The sequence below is a fragment of the Berghia stephanieae genome, chromosome 8, assembly GCF_034508935.2.
Source record: "Berghia stephanieae isolate SIO BIC M18660-M18661 chromosome 8, UCSD_Bste_1.3, whole genome shotgun sequence".
NCBI lineage: Eukaryota > Metazoa > Mollusca > Gastropoda > Nudibranchia > Aeolidiidae > Berghia > Berghia stephanieae.
In genome coordinates, this window is record NC_088367.1 from 4,923,060 (window position 1) to 4,946,466 (window position 23,407).

At 36.2% G+C, this 23,407-nt stretch overlaps 1 protein-coding gene across 1 annotated transcript in view; it reads right to left on the minus strand.

Annotated features, from left to right (window-relative positions):
* Positions 1 to 2,778: 2,778 nt before the first annotated feature.
* The window catches only part of LOC144977949 (uncharacterized), a 39,517-nt gene continuing 18,888 nt past the window's right edge, over positions 2,779 to 23,407 (minus strand). The window contains exons 8-12 of the mRNA XM_078923359.1: positions 21,935 to 22,129; positions 14,701 to 14,800; positions 11,801 to 11,881; positions 8,567 to 8,680; positions 2,779 to 7,181 (exon numbers count right to left, since the gene is read on the minus strand). Of these exons, the coding sequence (XP_078779485.1) occupies positions 4,966 to 7,181; positions 8,567 to 8,680; positions 11,801 to 11,881; positions 14,701 to 14,800; positions 21,935 to 22,129 (2,706 nt within the window). The 3' untranslated portion in view covers positions 2,779 to 4,965. The remainder of the gene's footprint in view (positions 7,182 to 8,566; positions 8,681 to 11,800; positions 11,882 to 14,700; positions 14,801 to 21,934; positions 22,130 to 23,407) is intronic.

The window sequence follows — 23,407 nt, forward strand, 5'->3', positions numbered from 1 at the left end:
CGTCTGTCTCAGAAGGCTTGAAATCGGCACTGCTGGTTCAATTCCTGTTGCGCCACTGTTTATTTTTTCTATTACTATTACGGTATCATTATTATTATTTGCCTTATTTCTACGGAATGTTGCAAATGATAAATGCCCCACAAACCCTTTTTTCTATAACACGAACACACACTCACGCAGACTCTCTCTCTCTCCTCTCCTCTCTCTCTCTCCTTCTCTCTCTCTCTCTCTCCTCTCTCTCTCTCTCTCTCTCTCTCTCTCCTCTCTCTCCTCTCTCTCTCTCTCTCCTCTCTCTCTCTCTCTCTCTCTCTCTCTCTCTCTCTCTCCTCTCTCTCCTCTCTCTCTCTCTCTCTCTCTCTCTCTCTCTCTCTCTCCTCTCTCCTCTCTCTCTCCTTTTCCTCTCTCTCTCTCTCTCTCTCTCCTCTCTCTCTCTCTCCTCTCTCTCTCTCTCTCTCCTCTCTCTCTCTCTCCTCTCCTCTCTCTCTCCTCTCTCTCTCTCTCTCTCTCCTCTCTCTCTCTCCTCTCTCTCTCTCTCTCTCTCCTCTCTCTCTCTCCTCCTCTCTCTCCTCTCTCTCTCTCTCTCTCTCTCTCTCTCTCTCTCTCTCTCTCCCTCTCTCTCTCCTCTCTCTCTCTCTCTCTCTCTCTACATTCCCTCTCTAAAATATTGTAAATTATAATAATATCCTTCCTCACCCCATTTACTTTTTCTATTGTCAAACATTTTTGTAAATGAATTTTTAAATTCTCGCTCAGAAACAGGAAAATTAAAGGAAATGAATGAATATATCACACTCAGAAACAGAACAAATAATCAGAAGTCATTAAATTTTTTGAACAGAAGAAGAAATTTTTATTCATTATTTATCAGTCAGCAGGTTGTTCTCGTCAATGTAGTGATCTGGCTGTCAACCACGATTTTAAGTTATCAATATAAATATAATATTTTATTATTACATTTGAAAAATACTACACCTAACTGGCATGGCAGTTTTTTGCATCGCTTGCGGCCGCAAAAAAATTGCAATATATCACTGATTTGCATTGCGGCCGCAAAATCAGCAATTTTTTTTTTACAATTTTGTGCAAATTTTCGAGATTTTGCAAAGAAAAAAAAAACAATTAAAAATAAAACATTAATAAAAAAAAAAATTTCAAACGACGTTTTTTTTATTATTTTAATTTGATAGCTCGTGTATAATGTGAGAGAGTAGTTTCTTTTTTACAATCTCAATTTCTTCCTTTTAATTGGCGCTGATATGACCTAAAATTTGTTGCAAGCGCCGTGAAACCCTAAAAAAACAAACAAATATCTAGCTCTTTCATGATGAATTAATTATGGATTTTTAGGAAAATTAATTGCAAATTTTTGCAAATTTCGCTCTTTTAGCTTGCAGAATTTGAGATTTTGCTTGCAAAATTTGGGATTATTTTTTGCAAAAAAAACGCCATGTCAGACCTAATCACATAAGAGACTGAAATTTTTTTTTAAAGAAACAATCCAACAAATGAAGCAAATTTTCTGATATAACTATAACTTTAACTGACATAGAAATCTTAGGGGACTGAAGAGCCGAGTGGGTTAGACCACCTGACCATTTTTTCTCATTTTGCTACACTGGTTCAAATCCGCACCCTTGTTTTTTCTATTTTTTATCGCCTGATTGTCTCATGCTGACACAAGCACAGAACCCCACCACGAGGAGCACACTCAAATGTTTACAAATCATATATTATATATGTAAAACAAATGTCTAGCCAAGACACGATACTTTTAGTAGTCCCAAAGTTGAGAGGAAACACACAGAAATGGGCCACGGTTGTGTGTAAAATGTGATAAAGAAGACAATAAATCAAGCCTCTGTCAAAATGAAACTGAAACAATGCAAACATGTCATAACTGAACTGAATGATGATAAATTGCTTGAGAGTTGGAGCGTTGCTGATCCCATTGCACCAGAACTGAAACATCATCCACGTTGTTTGGCATCCATTCATATTTTTAATGATTTATAAAACTTAAAACATGCACAAGATAATCCTCAAAACAACGACATCATTAAACTCTCTCAAGTTCACCCTCATTGAAAAATCGAAAAAAATTTGTTCGATTTTCCATGCATATGAATTCGAGAGAGTTTAAAGCTCAACAACTAAAATTTCCAATTTCGCTTGATTTCTTCTTTTTAGGGGGTAGAGGTAGCTTCAGAGACCCTTGAGAAAAAATCATAGATCATAAATGTGAACATTTTTGCTTATAATTAAGCCGAGTAATGTAGAAAGTTTATAAAAGCACCAGAAAGTCCAGGTTGTCAATGTTTTATTCAGTTTGAATGGAAATATGTGAATCTAAAAAATGAAAAAGCAGGAAAAAGATTTTCAGGTTTTTCATTTTCTACAGAAATTTGAAGCAACTCCGACTCGGAGTCCGAGTCATTATTTCTACTTTGATATGTTGCATTAACCAATTATGCATCCACATGCATAATATATATATATATATATATATATATATATATATATATATATATATATATATATATATATATATATATATATAATATATATATATATATATATATTTTAAGGTTGATAATTTATAAATCAAATGCTGAAAGACAGATTCTCACAAATTTTTAGAGGGGTATATAGACACCCATGCTAGGATGATATACATAATCAGCATAAAAACCAAATAGGCTAAATTTAGCTTGGTACCAATTTCTTTCAGTAAACCTATCTGTCCCTCCAGGAAAAAGCCATCCCCCCCCCCCCCCCCCCCCACCAAATCATGCCACAAAATGTCAGAAACGACAAATTATATGGTCAAAAAATGCGGAGATTTGTTGTTCTGCTGATGCAACTTGTACATATACAAACAAACAATATACACATTTAAAAGCAATAAGGAAAAGGAAAACTACAACAGAGATCTCAAATCAGAAAATCGAAAGCCACTAAAAATTGATGAAATCGTCATCTGAATACCAAAAATGAAAAAAAAAAATGCATATGAAGTTATGCAACAATCATTATTATTATTAGCAATAACGATAAATACTGTAAGGTATCATTAACATTATCATTCATTTAAGATTTATAAAGAAACCTAATTTTGTTATTTAATCAATTTCTCTTAACACTACAATGTTACTAGCCCCTACCTTTGTCGGAAAAAATCTTGTTTTCTATCCCTTAACTCACTCAACCCTATATCCGTCGTTTACCAGGGTTACTTTTACCCACATGCCTATATGTTACATTTTTCTGAGACAAATTATAGGCTTATCAAAGCTTCTGTTTTTAGTTTTTATATGTTAACGATAGTTGAATAAAATTATCTATGCCCATGCTCATATTTAATACATTTTTTCCAATTTAAAAAAGTCGTGAGAATCTCTAGGATTGAGTGAGTTTAAACCCTATCTCATCCCCAGGGTTTCTTTCCACCCCTGGGACAATTTCTAACATATATCTTCCACCCCTGGCCTATGTCTTTCTTTTACAAACAGGACAATTTCTAACATACATCATCCACCCCTGGCCTATGTCTTTCTTTTACAAATGGGACAATTTCTAACAATATACAAACTTTAAATTTGGCGACTTTTCTTAGCTTACCCTCCCCCCTCCCCCTCAGGGTCTGGTCTAATTTTATTTTAACTTGATGTAAATAGTTTGATCGGTACAAACATATAATATAAACCACGTAAATTTTCCATTATTTGGACAATAAATATATATATTATTATTATTATTATTATTACTATTGTCATCATGGTCGATGTTGTGAGTATTTTACCTAAACGCATAGCATAAATACCCACACCCATCTTCCCGTAGCTTTGGCATCTCTCAATCATATGTCATGTGCCAAGTAAATCGCTCACTGACTCAGAATTGTTTAAAATATATTAATAAAAATTTATTTCTAATTTGGACAAATTTTTGAGTAGACACATACATAGCTCTTGGTAATAAACTTATTGTAAATTGGACGCTGATCAAGAATCTGAAGTCAAAACACTGAAATACTAGGAGAGAAAAATATGTCCACTTTTCTACACTGCCACGCCCCCGATCGCTCAGGAAAATGGGACCAGCCGGATTTTTGAGCGACCGTCAGTCACCGTACTTCTTTCCCCCATCCCCCACTGCCACCAGTTATTTAATCAGCCACAAATGGTATGCCAGGTGTTTTTTTATTTTAAAAACGTCAATTTTTAAAATTTTAAGACGAAATATTTGCGGCAAAGATTTTTTTTTCTATAATTATTGTTTTTAATTTAAACAATTTTAACGAGATATGCGGCAAATACATACAGAACGCAAAATTATGAGGCCTCATATTTGCGGATTCGATGGTGTTTTCCTGGAGGGAAAGACCTATTTTTGAGCTTAAATCTACTGTTCAAGTTCAACGTCTTTATCTGGATAAGGCGGATTTCCCATCACTGCAGATTTTATACAATTTTGTCGTGACTTTCTCCATTATTGTGTTATTGAGTTGAAAGATAAATGTTTAATAGTTGACCAAATTTGTTATTGTTGGTAATATCTGGGATCTCTGGTGGGAGAGTGTTCCATTCCTTGATGCCAAGTAACTGTTTTTATATGTGTTGGGGCTGTGAAATTACTGCTGGACTAAGAATGGGTTCTTGAGTGTCTTTACAAGGTTGCACTTTGAGCAAATTCTTTTCCACCAGTAAGACATTCATATGGATTTTCTCCAGAATGGATTCTTGAGTGGTGATCAAAGTTGAACTATTGAAAAATGTTTTCCACAAGTATGACAGTTAGGTATATGGCTTCTTCTGAGAATGGATTTTTGAGTGCTTATGCAACTTTGACTTGTCTGCATATGCTTTTCCACAATTAAGACATTCTATGGCTCCTCCTCATAATGGATATTTGAGTGCTTATGCAACTTTGACTTGTCAGCATATGCTTTTCCACAATTAAGACATTCTATGGCTCCTCCTCATAATGGATATTTGAGTGTCTATGCAAGCTTGACTTATAAACAAACGCTTTTCCACAAGTAAGACATTTATATGGCTTCTCCCCAGAATGAATTCTTGAGTGTTGATGCAAGACTGATTTGTCAGCAAATGCTTTTCCACAAGTAAGACATTTATATGGCATCTCCTCAGAATGAATTCTTGAGTGTCTATGCATGGTGTATATGTCAAGAAATGCTTTTCCACAAGTAAGACATTTATATGGCATCTCCTCAGAATGAATTCTTGAGTGTCTATGCATGGTGTATTTGTCAAGAAATGCTTTTCCACAAGTAAGACATTTATATGGCTTCTCCCCAGAATGAATTCTTGAGTGTCTATGCATGGTGTATATGTCAAGAAATGCTTTTCCACAAGTAAGACATTTATATGGCTTCTCCTCATTATGGATTTTTGAGTGTCTATGAAAGTTTGACTTATAAACAAACGCTTTTCCACAAGTAAGACATTTATATGGCTTCTCCCCAGAATGAATTCTTGAGTGTTGATGCAAGACTGATTTGTCAGAAAATGCTTTTCCACAAGTAAGACATTTATATGGCATCTCCTCAGAATGAATTCTTGAGTGTCTATGCATGGTGTATTTGTCAAGAAATGCTTTTCCACAAGTAAGACATTTATATGGCTTCTCCCCAGAATGAATTCTTGAGTGTCTATGCATGGTGTATATGTCAAGAAATGCTTTTCCACAATTAAGACATTTATATGGCTTCTCCTCATTATGGATTTTTGAGTGTCTATGAAAGTTTGACTTATAAACAAACGCTTTTCCACAAGTAAGACATTTATATGGCTTCTCCCCAGAATGAATTCTTGAGTGTTGATGCAAGACCGATTTGTCAGAAAATGCTTTTCCACAAATAAGACATTTATATGGCTTCTCCCCAGAATGAATTCTTGAGTGTCTTTGAAAGGCCGAATTGTCAGCAAATGCTTTTCCACAAGTAAGACATTTATATGGCATCTCCTCAGAATGAATTTTTGAGTGTTGATGCAAGATTGATTTGTCAGAAAATGATTTTTCACAAGTAAGACATTTATATGGCTTCTCCCCAGAATGAATTCTTGAGTGTCTAAGAAAGGTCGAATTTTCAGCAAATGCTTTTCCACAAGTAAGACATTTATATGGCTTCTCCTCAGAATGAATTCTTGAGTGTCTATTCATGGTGTATTTGGCAAGAAATGCTTTTCCACAAGTAAGACATTTATATGGCTTCTCCTCAGAATGAATTCTTGAGTGTTGATGCAAGATTGATTTGTCAGAAAATGCTTTTTCACAAGTAAGACATTTATATGGCTTCTCCCCAGAATGAATTCTTGAGTGTTTATGAAAGGCCGAATTGTCAGCAAATGCTTTTCCACAAGTAAGACATTTATATGGCTTCTTTCCAGAATGAATTCTTGAGTGTTTATTAAAGGCCGAATTGTAAGTAAATGCTTTTCCACAAGTAAGACATTTATATGGCTTCTCCTCAGAATGAATTCTTGAGTGTTGATGCAAGATTGATTTGTCAGAAAATGATTTTCCACAAGTAAGACATTTATATGGCTTCTCCCCAGAATGAATCCTTGAGTGCCTACGCAAGGTATAATTATCAAAAAATGATTTTCCACAAGTAAGACACTGATTTGGCTTTTTTCGGGGATTATGAGTTGATAAATGTCTCCTCAAAGCAGGCTTATTACTAAATATCTTGCCACAAGTGGAACATTCATTTCCCAGGTCTGACTGAAAACCTAACTCTTTAGATGTTTTTCTTTCTTTATGAACTTGAAGGGAATTTTTTATTTCAGAGTTACTTAAAGATAAATTTTCCCCAGTAAGGATCTCATGTTGATTTTCTCCTAATTGAGCTTTATTGTTTGACTTTATGTCTGCAGATGAAGAAGGAATATTGTTGTGACAAGAATTATCTAATGTCTTTTCTTTTTGAAGCCTTTCCTCTCTTCGATCTGCATCACTTCCATTATCAGTTGTATTCTGGGATGTGAAAGGTTTTTCAAAACATGTATCACAATTATCCTTGGTGTCATTCTCAGAAACTTCAGGCAATTCAACACCTTCGTCAGTCATTTGATCTATATCAATTTTAACAAGGGGGTCTTCATGCAGTCTCTCGTCCAAAGAATTGTCACAGTCTTCAACATCTACATCTTTGGGTTCTGTAAAATAGGAATCATTAACAAAAATTATTTATCATATCCTTTAACTAAGATTCAAAAAGCAAACAAAAAAAATCTATAACAAGAGAAGAAAATCATAAAAGCATTACACGCAAACTCTAACATAACGAATCTCTGTCTTTTTACAAACCCTTGTCTTTGATGTCATTTTTCTCAAGTTTTATTTTTACCCTCTTATTATTCCCTGTACTACTTGTTACAACGACATAACAAATTATCTACACAATGAACTAGAATGCACAGTCATAAGGAGTTTGCTATAAGTGACTTGGAGTGAACGCTATCCAAGAAAACTACTCTTTGTCTATGAGGAAACTTTCTACATCTCAAAACATGAAAACAGGGAGTTTGCTATAAGCCACTTGGGGTGTACGTTATCCAAGACAATTGCTCTTTGTCTACGAGGAAACTTTCTACATCGCAAAACATGAAAACAGTAAAACAGGGAGTTTGTTAAAAGTGACTTGGGGTGTAAGTTATCTTAGAAAATTGCTCTTTGTCTATAAGGAAACTTTCTATATCTCAAAACATGAAAACAGGGAGTTTGCTATAAGTGACTCGGTGTGTACGTTATCCAAGACAATTGCTCTTTGTCTATGAGAAAACTTTCTACACCTCATAACATGAAAACAAGGAGTTTGCTATAAGCCACTTGGGGTGTACGTTATCCAAGACAATTTCCCCCAAGTCTATGAGGAAACTTTCTACATCTCAACACATGAAAACAGTAAAACAGGGAGTTTGTTAAAAGTGACTTGGGGTGTAAGTTATCTTAGAAAATTGCTCTTTGTCTATAAGGAAACTCTCTATATCTCAAAACATGATAACAGGGAGTTTGCTATAAGTGACTCGGTGTGTACGTTATCCAAGACAATTGCTCTTTGTCTATGAGGAAACTTTCTACACCTCAAAACATGAAAACAAGGAGTTTGCTATAAGCACTTGGGGTGTACGTTATCCAAGACAAATACTCTTTGTCTATGAGGAAACTCTCTACATCTCAAGAACATGCCAATCCATGTCTCATACGAGTATATCAACATGGGTTCAATATAGCAATTCAACAGCCTCATGTTTAGAAAATAACTTCTGTTTTCGTCTCGGAAAATGATGATCAGGTTACTTTTTTTTTTAGCAATCCCACATTTTATTTTGATTTCACATCGTTCATCATCTGTTATGATGGTGCAAAGATATTTAAATTGCTTTACTTGATTCAGAACTTTGCCATCTGTTTTTATGCAACAAGGTGGTGTATCTTTCTTTAGACTGAGACCCATTTTCTCACGTTAAAACATAATCTTATCTATCAAAAATACCCAATTCTATTCAATTGACATAACATCTTTGTTTGCCATTCTTACCAGGCTTGATATCAAGAAGATCAGCAAGCTGTTCCTCCCTTTCCAGTGTGTCATTCATCAACTTCTCTATAATTTGACTCACAGTCGATTCTGTTGCCAGACTTGCATAACCCGCTGGAATAAACATATTAAAAAATTATTATTATTATTATTAAATTTAGACCCTGACAATGTGAAAAATTACCGTCCTGTATCCAATCTTTCTTTCATCTCTAAGATTCTCGAAAAACTTGTTTTGAAACAGCTAAAAGACAACCTTTTGGCAAATAAATTGATAGAAAAATACCAATCTGTATACCAGGAAAGACACAGGACAGAGACGGCACTTTAGAAAATTGTCAATGACTTATTGCTACCGCGTGACAATGGCGAAGTGTCAATGCTTGTACAGTAGAACTCGGAAATAGCGAGTTCGACGGGTCCACTCCTGATTACTCGCTATTTCCGAGTTCTCGCTATTCCCGAGTTGCCAGAAAAGGTCACTCGGCCGTACAAAAAGATGGAAAGACAATGTGTGTGTGTGTGTGTTTGTGCGTGTGTGCCGCAAATGACTGTGTGTGGATGAAGTGGGGTGGGGGCGGGGTTGAACACGGCCTTCGTTAACTACGTAATGATGGCCACGGGTTGAAGTTGATCCACCCCTAAAACCCACCCCTTCCATTTCCATCCAGATTTCATGTGTGTGTGTGTGTGTGTGTGTGTGCGAGTGTTTGTATGCACTAGGCATGTTTGATGAGGTAAGCAAGCGCATCACTCAATCACTGACCCACTGAAATGATGGTTCCACGCTCCCTTCTCTCGCTGATCGTGTCGTTCGTCGCTGACCGATGCTGCTAAGTGAGGCATGTTGACATGTTGGCTGCCAGTGCTTACCTCGCGCGTAGCGTGGCACCACATTGAGTGAATAATTGACCCCAACCCCCAATACACACACATGCACCCAACCCCCATCCAAATTTGTTTCTCCTCCTATGTACAGTGGACTCCGGATAAGACGATGCCCAGGGGAACCGAGAAAAAAATCGACTTATCCGAAAATCAACTTAACCGGAGTGTAACCAAATGAGCAAAAACGCATTTGAACAAAGCAAACCAATCTAGAATAAGTATGTCCCTTCATATCGTGCAGCCTCTTTAGTGGTCATCAGAGGCTCCTACCCCCAATAGCCCCATAGAGGAATCAGAATACATAAAAATCGGAATTTGAGATAAAAAAGCGGAATCAACTAACTGTTCTTGACTATGACATGCTTTGCAACAGAAAATGTAATAGACAATCCAAAAGTACTCAAATGATTAAAAATATAAAATGTGTAAAAATGTACAGATTGTGTAAAGACTAAGAATGGGGTCAAATAATAATAGAGAACACACAGGTCCTGAGAGCAAAGCATTGAATGGATGGATTTAACCTTGTCAGGACCCTCCTCCCTCCCCCCCCCCACACACACCTAATCAAACAAACGCGCGTGCCGGTACACGCGCACACACACACACACACAGGGCTAAAATTAAATAGGGAAAGAAGCTGACCGTACTCAATATTATTACAGATTGAAGCCAACATAATATAATATTACCAAGGACATTGACCTCACAAATTGGATTCACAATAATAATAATAATACTTCGGTCAACCCCCCTCCCAAACATATAATATTATCCGACATTAGCAGCACACACTTTGAAGGGACTAATCAGACACACAAATTGTGTGTTGATTGACCATAGGAGATGCTGACGAAATAAGCCATAGCTCACTTTTTTTTCACTAGAGATTTTTTTTTTAAATTTTCCTCAATGGGAAAGGTGAAAAGCGGAATTTTTGCCTTGAATGTGGAATGTATACCAATTAAGTGAAATCATTCCGCGAAAAGCCTCTAGGTCAAGGTCATGCTTCTTGTAAATCGTCGAGACAGAAATATGTATGCCAATTTCCTATGCAATGATTTTCTGTCACATGCCAAACTTTCCAAATGCATCGAATCTTCCTTTTCCGCGATAGGTTTGCCATTGTAGTTGTCGACTTGACTTGAATTCTTCTTGATAAAATTGATACTAATTAAGAGGGCCATTGCATAGGATGGCCTGGGTCTAGAACAAAAAAAAAATCTTGAACTTGAAGTTGCGACAATGTAAAATTTGAGATGGAGCAATTAAAGTTATTCAATACTGCTTATGTACATTGAACACGGACGTCAGGCAAAGCACCTACATCACATTGATGTGCGCTAATCGTTCACGTATATTCTTAACCACTTAAAATTCTTACTGGTAGCTTTTTTAACCAATGGAAATACTTGTTTATTTGTGATTTTATTGTGGTCATGAGTGATAAGAACATCGACTTAAGCGACATCGACTTATGTGGAGTTTTTTTTTTTTTTTTACTAATGTTATATAGGAAGAAGGGGGAGGGACCAAGAAAAAAAATCGACTTGGGTAAAAATCGACTTAGGCAACGTCGACGTATCCAGAGTACACTGTACTACTACAGACTAGGCTACTATGTGATATTACTCGTAACGAGAAATAAGAAAAGGAAAGAAGCTAGGCTAAAAATATATTTAAATCACCCTTGTCTGTTGTTTGGCTTTACTTCGTTCGAAGTCCTAGGCTGGGGCAGGAAATGCTCGTTATTTCCGAGTTGACCTCTTTTTCATACTCGCTACTTTCATGCTAATTTTATTGACTCAAATAAGAGAAAAAAACGGGGATTTAGATTTTACTCGCTATTTCCGAGTTCTCGCTATTTCCGAGTACGTTACTTTCATGTTCTACTGTACTGCTCGACATTATCGACCACTCAATTTCAATCCAGAGCCTTTCTGTTTTGTTTGTTTGTTGCTTTAGGTCTCTTCCAACACAATTGAGGTTATATGAGAGACCGCTGAAACAAAAAAACAAGCAATCTAACAAAAATAGTACAAATGTAAATCAAAATCATAACCTAAATATATCATAAGCTAAATTATAAATAACCAAGAACAAACAGGCAGAAGATTTACAGAAAAAAAAATATCCCCTGTCAAAAATACAATCACAAACCAAAGAAGCAGGATAGGCTAGTAAAGAGAAGAAGAAACGACATCACTATCGGATCGTACACCCATGCGAACATCATAGGTATATGATTCAAGGGTGATGCTCCCATCCAACCACCCGCAGAGCCTTTCTAATATCTATGGCATCAACGATGCTGTACAGCGGTGGTTTACATGGTATCTTACTCACTTCTTTGAAGACGGTCCCATACTTGAGTCCTCAAAATAGATTGTTGCTGGCTCTCACCGTCTTTATCCATATCTGGTGTCTCTGTTGGGAATTATCGAATAAAAAATATTTCAACATCCAGGAAAATATTTACCAAATCTATCGAGGCCATTATAAATAAATAAACAAATGAGTAAAGTAATGAATGAATGAAAGAATAAAGTAAACAAAGAAAGAAACAATTAAATAACTTTAAATTATTATACATTTCCACTGTTTCACTATGCTCAACACATTTTATCAAATATCAATAACTCTTGAACTGTTTGGAGTATAGAAATAATAATAATAATAATAATAATAATAATAATAATAATAATAATAATAATAATAATAATAATAATAATAATAATAATAATAATAATAATAATAACAATAATAATAATAATAATAATAATAATAATAATAATAATAATAATAATAATAATAATAATAATAATAATAATAATAATAATAATAATAATAATAATAACAATAACAATAATAATAATAATAATAATAATAATAATAATAATAATAATAATAATAATAATAATAATAATAAAAATAATAATATATACTTTATTCATCCAAAAAATGGAAATTTGTTTACAGAAGTGGCATGCATAAAAATGTATAAACACAAAGTTGAGAATCTATGGCAACAATGTATACATATATATATATGCAAATGCACAAAAATGTAAAAATATACAACCAAGAACCAATAGCAACACTTTATATATTAATTTGATAAATTGAGATAGGCCATACCACTAGCCTTTAGTCCGAACTTGTGTTTGTATATTTAAAAGATAGTATTTAATTTAAATCACAGTTGCGCATTAAAAATTCGAACACCATGTGGCAAAAATGAATTAAGGTGACGCATTGTCTTTGTTTTTATAGATATAAAGCGATGGCTCCTCATTGAGAACTTAATATATTTGTGAAGGGGGTGATCGCCATCCTTCATAACTTTCTCCATTTTACTTAGACAAAATCTCTTGAACAGTTCTTCCACACTGGAAATTGGGTGAGTATAACTCCTGACTTTATCAATTATCCGATCAATTTTCTTAATGTCGCAAATACTGGCATTTCCACACGATGCTGTAATACAAAAATTCTGAAAGTTTCCGAATAAAATACATTCTTTTGTTCAATTTAGAGATAACAGCATCGGTTTGTAAATGCCACTGAAATTTAATGTCAATTAAAATACCCAAATATTTGTAAACCGACACTTGCTCAACAGCTTGATTGTTAATTTTAAGCGGACTGATGGAATTTGTGTTCTTTCTAAAATCAAAAATCATTTCTTTGGTTTTTCCTATATTTAATTTCAGGGAGTTATCTTCAAACCAACCAACAAATCTGTCGATCTCAGATCTGTATACCGTTTCATCATCTTTAAATATAAATCCTTGAAGGGCAGTGTCGTCAGCAAATTTTAAAATTGGGACCAAGGTATCAAATTATTAAATGTTATTTCATGCCCCATCCACCTGACTGAGTCAAATTAAAATTTTTGAGTTTGAAAATGAAAATTAATTTTATCTAAGTGCCTCGTATGGCAGCAAAGGTTCCACTTCAGGAGGTCTTCCAAAAGCTCCTCGTGCTAATGGAAACAACCCAAATATTCCTTCAACTAACCGTAAGAAAAAAATGACTAGCCCTAATACTAATAAGAAAAACAAACACCCTAGCACCTTTACTAAAACTTGTACGTTTTGTGAAGTAAGTACGCATTTAAAAACAATGTATTTTCTATTAGTTTTAGATGTAAAAGCTATATAGATTTGCGCACTTAGGACCCTATCAGGACATACACGGGAAAACCAACGAGCATGATTTCAACAACATACTGCTTCATCCCTCTCAATTGCATCGTGTTTAATACAAATACAACTCAAATCATTGTTATAATAATTAATAAACTTCATTATCATTATTTTAATTTTGATATATTAGAGCCAATGTGGCAACCCAGATCGGACCAGTTCTGCGGTAAATTAAAAAATGGCCGCCACTCATCTGGGACATCTACCTGCGAACAGTGCCCAATAGTCATATATAAGTAAATTTTAAACTTTCACTAATCTAACAAGGTTTATTCTCGAGTTTTTAAAATGCTACTATGTCTATTGACAAATTGAATAAATAAACACCTGACAAAGATCCATGGTAAATATACTAAATGAAAGAGATGCTAGAGAAGTGTGGGCACAGATTTATTGTTGTATTTCAATGTTTGTTGTTGTTTGGCTATTAACATTTAAGTTGCTGTTGTGAATTGTTTTCATGTTAGGCGTCCTTGGCCTTGTGAGTGTGAGTTCCATTCACTGCTGTGTGTTGTTATTCTTCCTGTGATTTTGTGACGACGTCACTATGGGTATAAATATAAAAACGATCTTCTCTCCTTTTGGAAGCTCTTCTTACTACAATTCTACAATATTCATAATGGATTGTTACTTGAAATTAGTCAAGTGTTGACCGTCTTTTATTGTTTTTATTACCGGTTACGGGAAGAAAATACCCGGGACTATTCGTGTGATGCCTTGATGATGCATATATGGAGAACGCCCACTCCGGTGGAGACTTTCTCTTTCCTATTTCCGATATTTTATCTATCGTGAACCAGATGGAGAAATGCATTCACGACTGAAGCTTACGGCTTACGGAAGGCCTCTCCTCAACTCCTTAAACTTAAACTTAAACTTAAAACATTAAACCAGCTAAATCTCTGGACTCGGGTGGATTCTCTTCTCATCCCCCACAAGCCACAGGCATACACGATGCGGTACAGTACAGACATGGGGGAATAATCTATGAGAATTAAACGCATTTCCTTAGTTGCATAGAGTTACGCTGTAACATACCCATGAGTTTCACTTGCTTTGAAAATTTTGAGATTGAAAAACGACAATTGAGAAGATAACGGTTGCTAGTGTCGAGCGGAAGTCTCGATGATACCTCAAGTCATCGGCCACCAACACTCAAAACTTCCCGATATCGATGACCAAGGAAAAGTCGGGAATTCCCGAGAAAAAGCACTTCAACTGAGCTTTGGATGGCTTTTTTGTATTAAAACTTAAAATACATTAAATAAATTCACTTTGTATAATAATAAAACATTGATACCTATAACCATTTTGATCTATTTACGACGTTTGTGTTTTGTTAGCTGTTTAAAATATGATATAACGTCATTGAATGAAAGCACCGATGACTTGAGCGATGCTCGAGACTTTTTTGAGTCTCGAGACTCAAAAAAGCATCGAGACCATGGCGTACGAAAAGAGTAGGGCTATGATCGAGACGCAAAAAAGTCTCGAGCTTCGCTCAAATCATCGCCACTCATCGCCGACGAGAGAGGGGTGAACAATGAAGACAGTACACATTGTTAGTAACGTGTGCGTCGCTCGCGCTAGTCTCGAGACTCAGTAGAAAACGGTAAGGGCTGCCTGAAGCCGGTGATCGTAAAATACTAACGAAAGAGTGAAAATGGAAAGGCTTCGTATGTCCACGTTTATTTGTGTATTGTTGTGCTGACGAAGGGTTTGTACCCGAAACGTCCATTGTCTGTTTAGTTCCCAGACGAAGCCTTTCCATTTTCACTCTTTCGTTAGTAGTCTCGAGACTCGTGACTCAATACGAGAAGCATCGATGACCGAGATTCTCGAGACGAGAAAAGCATCGAGACCTAAGTCGAGGTCGGTACCTTCTCAATTACTAAAATCGTCGATGACCTGACTTCTCAAAACCTAAAGCATCGGTGACCTTTTGGTGAACCGGGTGACCCTTTGGTGACCCGGGTGCCCTCCCCTATACCAATAGTCAAAAGGAAGTGTCCAGCAGGATTGCCAGATTAATTTCAGGCATTCTGCCAACTGGATTTTAAAAATCTGCCAATACCACAAAAATCTGCCAAACCGTACTATTTATAGAACAGTAAAGTTTGCTGCCCCAAACGTAAACAAAGGTCGAGAAGCACATGGCAAACCACATGTTCCTGTCTTGACAGCTCACGTTCCAATGTAAATAATAGAAAGAAAATAACCTTTAAAATTTGGCTGTTAGGTGGCAAAAGAAACACATATTCATAAATACTCGATCATGCATCAAATAATGTCTAGATATGGATATTTTATGGAACAAAAGGTAAAATTTATCAAAAGTTACGTCTATCTATTTTTAGACCAGAGCAAATTATTGCGCTGGTATGAACAAAACGAGAATTATTCGGAGCCTGATTTTCATAATAATTTAGTCTTATATTATTATTTCTGCAACTGTTAGATTTTATGTAAACATATTTTCAATACTGAAAGTGTATTGCCTACAACTCAAACTACAAAATTGGGAGACCTATATTGTGCGTAAATTATTCCGGTCCCTAACGGAAATCACTAGCAACTTGTTATTGTTTACGTTTGGGGCATCAACTTTACTGTTCTATAGTACCCCCTTTGAAAACTCATCAGTTTTGTTAAACAAAAAATTCCCAAGGCCAATGTCATAAATTTTTTTTTCATTTCCCAAGTTTACAAAAATCACCAATACATAAAAATTGCCATGGAAAACGTGGAGTAGACCTATACATTCATCCCTAGGCCTCGGAAAATAAAATCTGCCAAATATCTGCCAAACTGCCAAACCGATTTTTCTCTGCCAGACTTCAAATTCTGCCAAAAAAAAAGGACATTTGGCAGAAAATATGCCAAATGGGCAACCCTGGTGTCGAGGAAGACCAAGATTTTGGTCTCCCGGCGTAAAACTGTATAGAACTGTTTCTTTATGTTGAAGAGGCGAGTTTTTACTTCTATGCTTGCCAGTTTGTCTTTGTTGCTGTTTTTGCTTTTATAATTTTTTTCTTTTTGTTTTTTGTTTTTTGTTTTTTTGTTTTTTGTTTTTTTTTTTTTTTTTGGGGGGGGGGGGGGGGGGGGGGGGGGGGGGGGGGGGGGGGGTGGTGGGTTGGGTGGGGGGGGGGGGGGGGGGGGGGGGGGGGGGGGGGGGGGGGGGGGGGGAGGGTATAATCACGCCAACAAATGTCAGAAAAAAGATGCAAGTTATCGGCCGGTCGCCCACACAATTTTTTGTTTTAACAATATTTTTTATATTTTTGCTAAGTTAACGGTGTATTAGTATTCATTTATAGAACTGCTCCTTCGTGTTGTGGATTGTTTTGTTGTTTTTGTTTTTTTTGTTTTTTTGTTTTGTTTTTTTTTTTTTTTTTTTTTTTTTTTTTTTTTTTTTTTTTTTTTTTGTTTTTTGTTCGTTTTGTTTTGTTTGGTTTTGTTTAAAATTTCATTTATTTCTTTTTTTTTTTTTTTTTGGTTTGTTTGTTTTTAGGCCTTGCAGCTAACATTATTACCATACCCCCGCCCCATACGAAAATTATTTTTGTACTCTTCTTTTTTAAATTCAATTTTGGTAAGATAGACCATGATTTTGGCCTCCCGGTAAGGAGTAAAGCTGTGTTTTCAATTATGGAATACGCTTCAACAGTCATGTTGTCACTTCCCTCGTAATGACGCATGGTAACTTAGTAACACTGGCTCTAAACTATCGGAACAATGGCGGACACACATATGAAATATTTCCCCGGCGAGCATAAAAGCGTATCGAGAGGAAAAAAAACCCATAAATTTGATCATGTTTTGACTTTTAGACATTCTGATCACAAGGCATATGAAAAGTTCTAGGCAGAATGAAGAATAAAAAGTAATGATTTTCTTTGTTTAGAACCAAGATGGCCGCCGTTGCCGGGTGGCGTGACATCAGACTACTGAATCCAATTGTCGGCGGCTTTTATTTTCTCTTTTTGATCTCCTATCATGGTCTCCCTTGCACCCAACATCTCAGTTGTTTGTGGATCGTCCCCCCCCCCCCCCCCCCCCCCCCCCCCCCTTCCACCCGCCTTCCTCCACCACCAGGTTATTATTTTCTCTCCGTGTCCAAAGAGGGCACAGCATGCATTGTTATCTAATATTAAATAACAAGACTGATGTTCGTAATATCGTGATTTTCATATAACTTTGGTATAACCGGCGCAGTTTCTAGAGCATAACCAAAAAAAACCAAAAAAACTTGACAGTAATTATCTCAAGGTTCTGTTCTTGTTGCTTGTACGTATCTTTGATTTCCATTTCGTATTAAAATAGCGTCATGATTTTTTCCGTTTTTACATAATTCTCCCACCGTATCTGGCCCCGCGGTTTTATGCATTTTAAAAATGAAAAATATTCATTAAGGTTAGGTGAATAGGCATTTTTTTTAAAAAGATAAAAATTATGCAAAAATATGCAGGCTTCAATAACATGAAATAAACAATTCGGACTCAACGTACAACTAAATTCTGTGAACAGAGAAAAATCCCCCCACCCCTCTTTTCTTCTCTTCATTGACTTCATTAAGTGAAAAACCTCTTCTCAAACGAACTTATCTCAGACTCAGTCTCAGATCCAACGAACCAGTAGTATAGGCAGACTCACTTTTTTAAAACGTCCCTGTTTTCTACTGAGACATTCAGTTGAACAAAGTGTTCAGTGTTGAACAAAGATCTGCTGTCGGCGTCAGCTCACAAGAAACTGAGACGACGATAGAGTATAGAGTAGAGACTACCTCAGGCCAGCGACATCTATAGTATATGAAGTCCTAGCCTCAGGCCCATCCTACCATGCGTTAGGGGTGGGGCAGGGTCAGTGTCATTTAATATTAGATAATAGTGAATGCGGAGCTCTGTTATAGGTACGGAGAGAAAATTATAAACTCATAACGGGTAAGGTGGGGGGGGGGGGGGGCCCCACAAACGACCAAGGTGTTTGGCCAATTAACATCTCTTTAGATGATGATGTGTTTGGCGCAGGGGAGACCATGATACGAGATCAAAGAGAAAAAGCTGCCGCACTATCCTTTCTTCCTTTTCACCGACCTGTGTTGCAAGCGCCGTAAAACCCTTTACAAACAAAAGATTTGTAATAGTCGTTGTACTGCATTGTACCCCCCCCCCCCCCCTCCCCAGAAAAGTAACCGGATTTTTTTTAACTACATAAGATAAATTTGAAGAACAAAAAAGAAAATGAAAATTCAAATAATATTTGTGTTGGGCGGCTAATAACTCTCTCTCTCTCTCTCTCTCTCTCTCTCTCTCTCTCTCTCTCTCTCTCTCTCTCTCTCTCTCTCTCTCTCTCTCTCTCTCTCTCTCTCTCTCTCTCTAAAAAAGCAAAACAAACAAACAAACAAACAAACAAACAAAAACAAAAACAAAACAAAAAATTTTAAAAACCCAATATAAAAAAAAAACAACAAAAATAAACAACAACAAAAACTGCACTCCTCAACATAATTATAGTACAAGAAACAATTCCATTGGTTTTGAGTCGGAAGACCAAAATCGTATCTTCCTCGCAAAAATCTAAAAATAATGTTAAAAAATTAAAGCTAAATTTTGTGTGGGCGACCGGCCGATAACTAGCAATCTCTTCTCCTACATTTTTTTTGGTGTGGGTGAGGAGGGGGGAGGGGTGAATATTACCTAAAAAATAACCAACCTCCCCCCCCCCCCCCCAAAAAAAAAAAAAAGAAAGAAAACATACAGGCAAGCAATGAATAATAGAAGAAACATAAAGAAACAGTTCCATAAACGAAAATCTTGGTCTCCCTAGCCAAAACGGGCCATTTTGGCTAGGGAGACCAAAATCTTTGCCAAAATCGACCAATAAGGCTAGGGAGACCAACCACAAGGGAGCCTCTACCGAGTCAAAAATTGAGGGGCGTGATAGTTTAAACGCTTTTATTTCACTTTTCAGTATCTACTAAATATCGCATAATTCGCATTTTAAAGATTCTTCATTCGTTTACTTTCTCATTAAAGATCTGAAAATGTGTGTATGAGTATGAAGCTAGCTGTGCCAACAAAGATGAGTGAAAAATATAATATAAGAATAAACAACCTGGAAAAGGAAATATAGGGGAATAAAAGAAAGACACAGCAACATAAGACTGACACGTCATATAAAATAAAATAAAGGAATTTTAATTATAATTATCCCTTTGGCGGTCCTACTAATTGCCGTCCGGATGACGTCTGGAGGCTTTTGAAAAGCTTCGGAAAGCTCCGAGGGCCTCTGGATAGCTTCAGTCCTATAGATACGTCATGGTAGGATCCCACTAAGATGATAAAGACGGAATTTCCTATATAGTGAGAAACGACGTGCACATCGCTGAGAAATCATTGTAAATGCGCCTCTCCTCCGTGTCATTTCTATCATGCCCTGACGAAAATGCTAGTGCCAGTGATATCTCAGCATCGCCGATTTTTTTCTTTTTTTTTCTGAAATGTTTTCAAAGTGATACGCAGCCAGTCTTGATAGCTTTGAGAGACATCATTCAACTAATTCAACTAAGGGCGTTTGAAAGCAAGTGCCAAAGAAGACTGCTACGCGGAGCATCGCACAAACGAAGACGTCCTGGAAGAAATAGGAGCTCTCACAGCTCTCCAACAAACCACTTGAGCTTTTAGAAGAAAAAAAACAACGTGAGCTTTTATATAGAGCAATATCCACTAAATGTGCTTTACAAGGGTTCCCTGACCAACAGCAATATATAGAACGAGACATGACGCCTGTCAGGCGATATTACAATTTATTTTCCGACAGAGACAACGCTGTTAATGGCCAAGTACTCATTTTACACCTGAGTGCGGTGAGAGAATGTGAGTAAAGAGCCTTTTCCAATGACTCAACTATGCGCTGAGCGATGCTCGAACCCAGGACCTTCCAATCCTAAAGCGAGTGTCATACCACAAGACCACACAGCCGCACAAATGCCACTGTTTTTAGATATCAAATCATATTGTGGGATAGCAAACACAACAGATAAAAATAAAAATACGTGAGAAACCACATTAAAAAAATTAGAAATTAAGAATAATACTGTATACATACAGAACAATGAATGCGAAAAACTTCAACCCAATTCGGGTTATTTGAGGTCATATTTGTGTGCATTACATATGGTAGTTTTTGTGCTCATGAACAAGGTTTTTAAATTTAATTTCTACAATACTTGGTATAAAATCTATAATTCCATTGATTTCCTTCCTCTAAAATACTGACAACAAAGGCTGCAATTTGTGCTAAAATTAATTGTATATTTTTACACAATTTCATATCATATAAATGCAACGCATATAGATAGAATGAAGTTGACGTCACTCAGTTATTTGTTATTGTTTTTTTGCCATCCATGTTTCTGAGTAATTCTCACTAAACTGTATTAACCAGACTATAAACTTTCAAGGTTACACGTAGTTTTGTGTGTTGGTCCGTTATACTTCTGGATGGCAATGTAAGCTTCTTAGCCAAGCGCATACTATCTATAAGAATTTTTGGAATTATCAAACAGTGTTATGTTTATAGACGTAATGGTATTTAAAGTTCAGATTTCTATAATCCTTTTATTTTGATCATTTCCCAGGTCTAGGCATGTTCTTTTATACGATGAAACAAATGCTACAAATTGCAAAGAGATGAATAAGACATGAGACATACTTTCTGAGCTAACAAGACGGCTCAAAACATTCTCCAAATTTATTATTATGTGTCTTTCTGATTCCTGCAGGATAACTGCCTGAAATAAAAATTTGGTTGGATTTAGGGTATACACAAAATCAAGACATTTACAAAGCCTACAACATCTCAAATCTAAAATCTCTCTCTAATCTACATTAACTGACTCCCTTTTGACCTTTACATTCACCCAAGCGATACAACAACATTCAATCTTTAGTGGGGTTTTTTTTTCGACTTAGTAGCTAAATACTACTCTCATGCCATTTAATACATGTTTATTTTTGCTTTTTTACCTTTACTTTGTACACCCCAACTACCCCCGCCCCCCCCCCCCCCCCCCTGCCCCACCGCTTCCCTGCTTTAAAAAAAAATCAGTCAGAAGTAATGACTGTGAGAAGGTATAATTAAAAACAATAAAATCATAAAATATAAGATTTTATAACTTCGACAGAGGACTGATGTAAAAATTATTTTAAAATCTTGCAAGTGTGAATTAAATGAATTACTTCTAAAAAGTCACTTTCAATTCATTTCAAACCTTTGAAATTTTTCTTTTTGAAGTTGGATGTTCTTTAGGAACCACGTGTTTCAACGTATCATAACAGGTGGCAACACTGGCCCTCCACTTGGCATCACTTTGTCGCCACCTAGCTCGTGTAGGACCATGAGGGCTTAAATCTTGATACAGACTTTCTTCAAAGTTTATGAAATCATCATTTGGCAAGAAATCCATCTAAAAAGACGTTTGAAAAATATTGAGAACAAAAATTACACATCCTTATCCTTCAGTAGGGTGTACATGGACAACCACATTAATGAAGAAAATTATATATTATTATCAACATAGATCTTTTCATAAAATTCTTCTCATTCTATGACATCCCCGCTACTTCCTTCATTTTCATCCTTCCATTTGACTTCTTGACATTATATTAATTTGGTCTTGTGGTCCTGAGTCCTACGATCATTAAATTCAACAAGTAGTTATGTCTTCTTATTTCTCTCACTGCTTTCAATGCCTCTGTAAGTATGTAGTATGCCTCGCAGTCTGAATGACACTAGCTGAGAATTGTGTGATTCGGCCACAGAGTTTTTAAAACTTCGATGAGTATAGCTGCTCTCTCCATCCATGATATTAATTGTTTTCATTGGTCACGGTTCTGGGCCAGAGGTTTTGAGGCTGTCAAGATCTTGTTGTGACTTTAGTATGGAGGGCACAGCAGTTTTTCTTAGTTCTTCAGGGATTAATTCGGCCTCATCTGAATTTAGAAATGTCTGTAGCATATTGAATGTGCCTCATTCCTAATAGATGTGCCATTCGGGCGGATATATTTTCACATTGGCAAAGTTTTAAAAGTCCAATTCTGTTAACAGTGATATTCAACATTGATTGTTGCAGATATGGCAATGATGGCATTGTTGTGTTTGTAGTAAAATCTAGTAATCATGTTAAGGTGTTTGGTTGTGGTTTTGTAAGATATGATGTTATGATGGCATTGTCAATGATGCTGTGTGGTGGTGTATTTGTGGTAGCTATACTATGAAGATGTTAAAGTAGTTGTTATGGTGGTGGTGGTGGTGTATGGGAGAGTTGATATTAAGGTGACATTAGTAGTGGTAATGATTCTGTGATGTGGCTGATGCTAAGGGGAATGGTGGTGGTATTGTAAGAGATGATGAAGTCGAGACAATGGCAATAATAGAGGCTGCTCTGTCATGGTTCTGGTGGAAGTCGTTCTGATCATATAATTATAGTGTTGTTAACCATTATATTGTGGTGGTAGTGGTCGTGATATGCAAAAGCAGTGATGACGATAAGTTATGGTCCTGATAAATGTTCTGGTAGAACGGTGTGCCTCAGATACAGTGACCAAGCATCCAACAAAACCTTGGTTCAACCAAAACTTTTTTGAAATCCCCATTTTATCTCCTATTTGGCAGACACTACTCTAATACTAAAGACACCTGGCATTCAACGAGGTTCATAACCACTCGCCATCATTTTTTTAAT